The sequence below is a fragment of the Phaethon lepturus genome, unplaced genomic scaffold (genome assembly GCF_000687285.1).
Source record: "Phaethon lepturus isolate BGI_N335 unplaced genomic scaffold, ASM68728v1 scaffold2109, whole genome shotgun sequence".
In the NCBI taxonomy this organism is placed as follows: domain Eukaryota; kingdom Metazoa; phylum Chordata; class Aves; order Phaethontiformes; family Phaethontidae; genus Phaethon; species Phaethon lepturus.
Window position 1 is genome coordinate 27012 of NW_010561033.1, and position 5762 is coordinate 32773.

Consider the following 5762-nt stretch of genomic DNA (forward strand, 5'->3'; position numbering starts at 1 on the left):
TTTCCCTTTCCTCAGCACTGGTGAGACGACATCTGGAATCCTGTGGCCAGTTCTGGGCTCTCCACTACAAGAGACACACAGACATACTGGAGTGAGTCCTGTGAAGGGCCATGAAACTGATAAAGGGCTTTAAGCATCCACCATAGAAGGAGAGACTGAGGAAACTGGGATTGTTTAGCCTGGAGAAGAGAAGGCTGAGGGGGCATCCTGTCAATGAATACCTCATGGGAGAGTGTGAAGAAGACCAAGCCAGACTTGCCAGTGGGTGCCAGTGACAGGCTTAAGAGGCAGTAGGCACATAGTGATATCTGGGAAATAAAGGCTTTTTTCTAATGTTTAAATTGTGGATTTTTTTCTGGGAAAACTGGAGTCAGTTACCCTGAGAGACTGTGGAGTCTCCATCAGTGGAGATACTAAGAATCTGACCGGATGTAGCCCTGAGTAACCTGCTGTAGTTCACCCTGCTTTAAGGTGGGGGAGGGAGACGTTGGTCTCCAGAGGGCTCTTCCAACCTCAGTAATTCTGCTATTCTCTGAAAAGTAATTGTGAATAGGTTGGGCTACAGAGTCCCATTTAGCTTGCATTTAGGGTTATCTGTTTGCTTGGGTGATTGATGTTGCCTAGTTGAAATGGTTGCAAACCTTTCTGGAGAAGATTATCCAACAAACTGGCATTTCAGCTGCCTGGATTTACAGTGCAGCGCTGAGTTGGAACTGGTTTTGAAGATACTGATCCTTTACATGACAAGTGTGAAGTATTGGACAAATAGTTGTCTTTTTGGAGAAGAGGTGGAGGTGGAATAGGACATACAGGACCTTCTAAGAACTAGTTGGTAACTGATCTTGCTTTACTGAGAGACAGCATGCAGGTACTAGAAATCAGATGGCTGTTTGTGCTTCCTAGCTGAAGGGACACAGACCAGAAGAAGAGGAGCATCTGGCCCTTTTTCCAACAGACATCTACAGGCTAGCAGAGGAGATGGGCAGGGAGTGTTAGTTCTGTGTATGATTGAAAGATACAGGGTCACTATCAAAGTACTTAGACTTGTTTATTCTTAAATTTTGCTGTATTAGTATTTCTTAAGAGCTTTGAAAAAACAGATGCACAAAAATCTTTGTATAGACAAAGGTAATCAAGATGGAAACAAATACTGTCAGACACAGTTGTAGTTTTTCAACTTGAAATAAGAAAAGCAGAAACTGAAAATTAGATTTGATGAATAAACAGTTTCTAGTTTGAACACAATTACTAAGGCACTTGGTTACTCACAGATACGTATGCTGGAAAGCAAAATAAAGGATGTACTCAGTGTAGCCCATGTAGAGGTACTGTCAGAATAATACATCAATTTCCAGTATCCTCATTTGAAAAAAGGTGATGATAAATGTGAAGATATTCAAAATGAGATGCATGTTAACTAGTGAACAGCTGATCAGTATTGTGTTATTTTCTCTGTGATTTTAAGGCCACTTTATATTTTTGTTTACCGAAGAATCAAACTTAAGAGCTTGCTGAACAAAGTAGTTATGAAATTTTGTCCTGTGCAGCTTCAGGAGGTCACAGTAGATGATAGTGTCATGGCATCAATCCAGATAGTGATACTAGGCATATTTTAGTATATAACTTTTTAATTTATCTAATAACTGTTCATTTCTTGGCCTAAGTAGTGAAAATACAAATATTTGCACCTAATGGCGTGGATTGCAAAAGCTGGTATGCGTTAAGTGTAACTTTTGTGCCATATCTTGAAGTGCCTTCTCAATTAGTTTTTAGCTTCCCTGTTTTTCTCTAGTTCTTCATATTTGCTGTTTCTTCTCCATGAAGAGGTGATAGGAAAAGTCATCTTACTTTCACAGAGATAGGTTCTACATTTACACTGAATGAAGCTTTACTGGCTCAATTTTTGCTTTATTTTAACATGTGCCTCAGTATGATTACGACCAGTTATTTAATGTTTTCTTCTATTCAAGATCAGACTCCATAACAGCAACTTGAGGAAATTCCATATATGTATGTAAAAGAGCTGTTTTGTAAAATACGACAAGCTCCTCAGTGTGTTACAGAATGGTAACATTCTGTTTGCTGAGCAAGAACTGCTAGGAAGACAGTAGATACTAACTTACTTATTCTGATTTTTGACAACAGCTTGAGCTTCATTTTGCACTATTTGCTTCTAAACCAATAGGAATTGTCGCTCATGTATTTAGAAATTAAACTTCAGTCAGGCTGAACTGAAATTCCAGTGATCTTCAGGTTGTAATGTCACATTTTGAAGTTCATATTGCTCAAGTTAACCCTTTTGTCTTAATGTGGCTCTTCATTTAACTGTACTACGCCAAGAGCATCCTGGCCTGTATCAGGAATAGTGTGGCCAGCAGGAGTAGGGAAGTGATTGTGCCACCTGTACAAGGTGAGGCCACACCTTGAATCCTGTGTTCAGTTTTGGGCCCTTCACTATAAGACGGATATTGAGTTGCTGGAGCGTGTCCAGAGAAGGGCAGCAAAGCTGGTGAGGGGCCTGGAGAACAAATCCTGTGAGGAACAGCTGAGGGAGCTGGAGTTGTTCAGTCTGGATAAGAGGAGGCTGACGGGAGACCTTCTCACTCTCTACAGCTACCTGAAAGGGGGTTGTGGTGAGGTGGGTGTTGGTCTCTTCTGCCAAGTAACTAGCGACAGAAGGAGAGGAAATGGCCTCAAGTTGTGCCAGGGGAGGTTTAGACTAGATATTAGGAAAAATCTCTTCACCGAGTGGTCAAACATTGGAACAGGCTGCCCATGGTAGTGGTGGAGTCACCATCACTGGAAGTGTTCAAAAAACGTGTAGACATGGCACTTCAGAATATGGTTTAGTTGGGTTGGTGGTTGGACTTGATGATCTTAAGGTCTTTTCCAACCTTAATGATTCTGTGATTCTTCTCCTGACTGAAAAAACTCTTATTTATAATGCGGTATTAGTGAATTCAGTGTGTTTCCATTGTTATCAGGTATAGGTATGAGCATATGAGCATAAACAAAAAACTAAAATCTGAAAGGGCACAACCTTTTTTTTCCCCACTTCCAGCTTCCTCTTACCTGCCAAACTGAAACATGGGAGATTTTTGTTTTGCTTTGTACAGTTCACATATTGTTGGTGATATGTAATGTTAAATTCAGTGATATTTACTTAGTTGTTGTGTTAGATCATTTTAAGAGCTTTCTGTTTTTATCTGGTTGCTGAGTTTATTATTTTTGTTCTTTGATGATCTTGAATTTCTTTGTCCTCTAGAGAAAGGCGTAAAAGGAAGAGTAGAAGTCCCTCCAAGTCTCCTAAAACATCCAAAACAGCAAAAAGAAAGTCTTCACGAACTCCTTCTCCAAGAAGGTCAGTTTGATGTAAACATAAAAGTTAATAAGCAGTAAAGGAGTAAGAATTTATAGTATTTTCATTCTTTTGCTCCCCTTGCACTAATCATCTCAGGTGATATCAGTTGGTCAGTATGATTCATTTTTAATTTAAAACCAAACCAAAAACCTTAATGGATTTGAGCTTTCGTATGCTTTCAACGAGAGGTTTCAAATCTGTTAACAAGGCAAATTTGCTTCAAATCAATAAAAGCCCTTCACTGGATACAGATTAATTAGGTTTTCTCTTTGCAAATACCATGTGTACTGAACACATGCATTCTCTAGCTCTCTTCAGTCCAAAAATCCCCTTGTCTTTCTGAAGGCTTTTGTTATGTTTTGAATGTTTTTTGGGAGAAACCACAGATGAGAGTTTAGTTTGCAATTAAATGGTTTGAAGGTTGTTGCTGTTGGATCAAATTCTGATTTGAGTAAAAATTTTCTTAAAACAGAAACAAGAAAGAAAAAAAAAGAGAAAGAGATACAAATAATGAAAGAAGAGAAAGAGAACGCTCCACCTCCAAGAAAAAAAGTAGTAAAGAAAAAGAGGGAAAGGACAAAAGCACCCCTACTTTGAAGGTAAGCTGTGTGACCAAGTGATAAGCAGAGTGAAGTGGTGCTAGTAGAGCCATTATTGAAATTCCCTCTCTTTCTTTCTTTTCCTTCTCCCTCCTTTTTCCCTTGTTTTCCTTACCAAGTTATTACTATTTGGGTTTAGCTTGTGCCAGTTGGAGACCTACAGTTGGTGTTAGTGGGCCAGTTTGATAAGTCTCCATGCTTGAACTTTACCGGACTTATAGGAGCTTGTATGAATAGGTTATGGAAACACTTTGGTTTTGTTTCTCTTTTCTGTTCTGTGCCATTATGTTAGGACTTGGCTGGCTGCCTATCTGCATGAACAGGCAGGAAGCAGACTGTAACTAAGGAGCAGTGTTCAGGGACAGCTTGGCTGTCGAGCTGAAGAAATTACTTTTTGAATAGACTTTCAATCTGCAGTTCAGCCTCTTCCTGGTTGCTTTGGTCCTGGTCTGCGTATTGGACTCTGCAGGACTAAAGTTGAAGAGTTGGGGAAGAGTGGTATGGGATTTTGACCTGCAAAATAGAATGTGGTGTGATTAAGAAAAGAAACATCTTCAAATTGTTTAACCTTAGACTTTGAAAAGCAACATGCCTTTGAAAAGTAGTTTATTATACTCAGAATTATTCAACTGTTATAAAACAGCTGGTTTAGGTGACTCTGTACACATGCTTAAGTAATTATCTCACCCAAGAACTCTCTTAAAATGCATCAGATACCTGACAAAAAATACAAAAGAAAAAAATACAGTCCTACTGTATGTAGAAAATACGGTGAAATCTTAATTTCTGGAGCTGTTTCTTGTAGGTTCCATGATGCTGCTTGTTCTCTTTTTTCTGAATATTGATGATAAAGACAGATCACTTTATGACAATGATTTAAAATCATAGAATAGTGTGGGTTGGAAGGGACCTTTAAAGGTCAACAAGTCCAGCCCCCCTGCAATGAGCAGGGACAGCTTCAACTAGATGAGGTTGATCAGAGCCCCGTCCAACCTGACCTTGAATGTTTCCAGGCATGAGGCATCCACCACCTCTGTGGGCAACCTGTGCCAGTGGTTCACCCACCCTCACTGTGAAAAATTTCTTCCTTAGATCTAGTCAAACTCTGCCCTCTTTTAGTTTAAAACTGTTACCCCTTGTCCTATTGCAACAGGCCCAGCTAAAAAGTTTGTCCCCATCTTTCTTAGAAGCCCCCTTTAAGTACTGAAAGGCTGCAGTAAGGATGGATGACTGGTTGTTGAGAGTGCCTAACTTCAGCCAATTGAAAAGAAAGTTTAGTTCTGTTTTTTAAAGAAAAAGCAACTGACACCTCTATTCTAAAAAATCACTGAGACAAGATAGGCATGTAAAAATTGAGACAGTAAAAACCCAAGAGTTGGCTGGAAGTCATATCCTGTAATGCTAAGAATATGATTTTTTGTAAAGTAATTTTATCTTTGGTAGGACAAAGAGCACACTAAAGAGGATCAAAATTCAGAAACTGACAAGGAAGTAGACAACAGAGATACACAAAGAACAGATGAAGTCAGACTACAACAGAATGGGAACTGTCAACCAAATGAAGAAAACCTCGCAATTAAAATGGAAGAGGTTTAAAGCAAAGAATGGACCTCTGATTCAACTAAGGACTAAAATCCAAAGCTTTTTATTTTCCAGAATGAGGAAGAAAATGTCAAAGCAATCAACCTGAACGTGTTGATAGTACTAGTAGCTCTTCCAATTCTTGTGATAGCTTTGTGGTCTTCTTGCTGTAAAGCAAGAGAGCATGGACCAGTAGTTATACCATGAAAAAGCAGATACCA

The 5762-nt window shown here is 39.3% G+C and overlaps 1 protein-coding gene across 1 annotated transcript in view; it reads left to right on the forward strand.

Moving 5' to 3' along the window:
• Nucleotides 1-5556, forward strand: part of LOC104626027 (splicing regulatory glutamine/lysine-rich protein 1-like) — a 25184-nt gene extending 19628 nt beyond the window's left edge. The window contains 3 exon segments of the mRNA XM_010293839.1: nucleotides 3266-3361; nucleotides 3834-3960; nucleotides 5404-5556. Coding sequence (XP_010292141.1) covers nucleotides 3266-3361; nucleotides 3834-3960; nucleotides 5404-5556 — 376 coding nt within the window.
• Nucleotides 5557-5762: the final 206 nt, after the last annotated feature.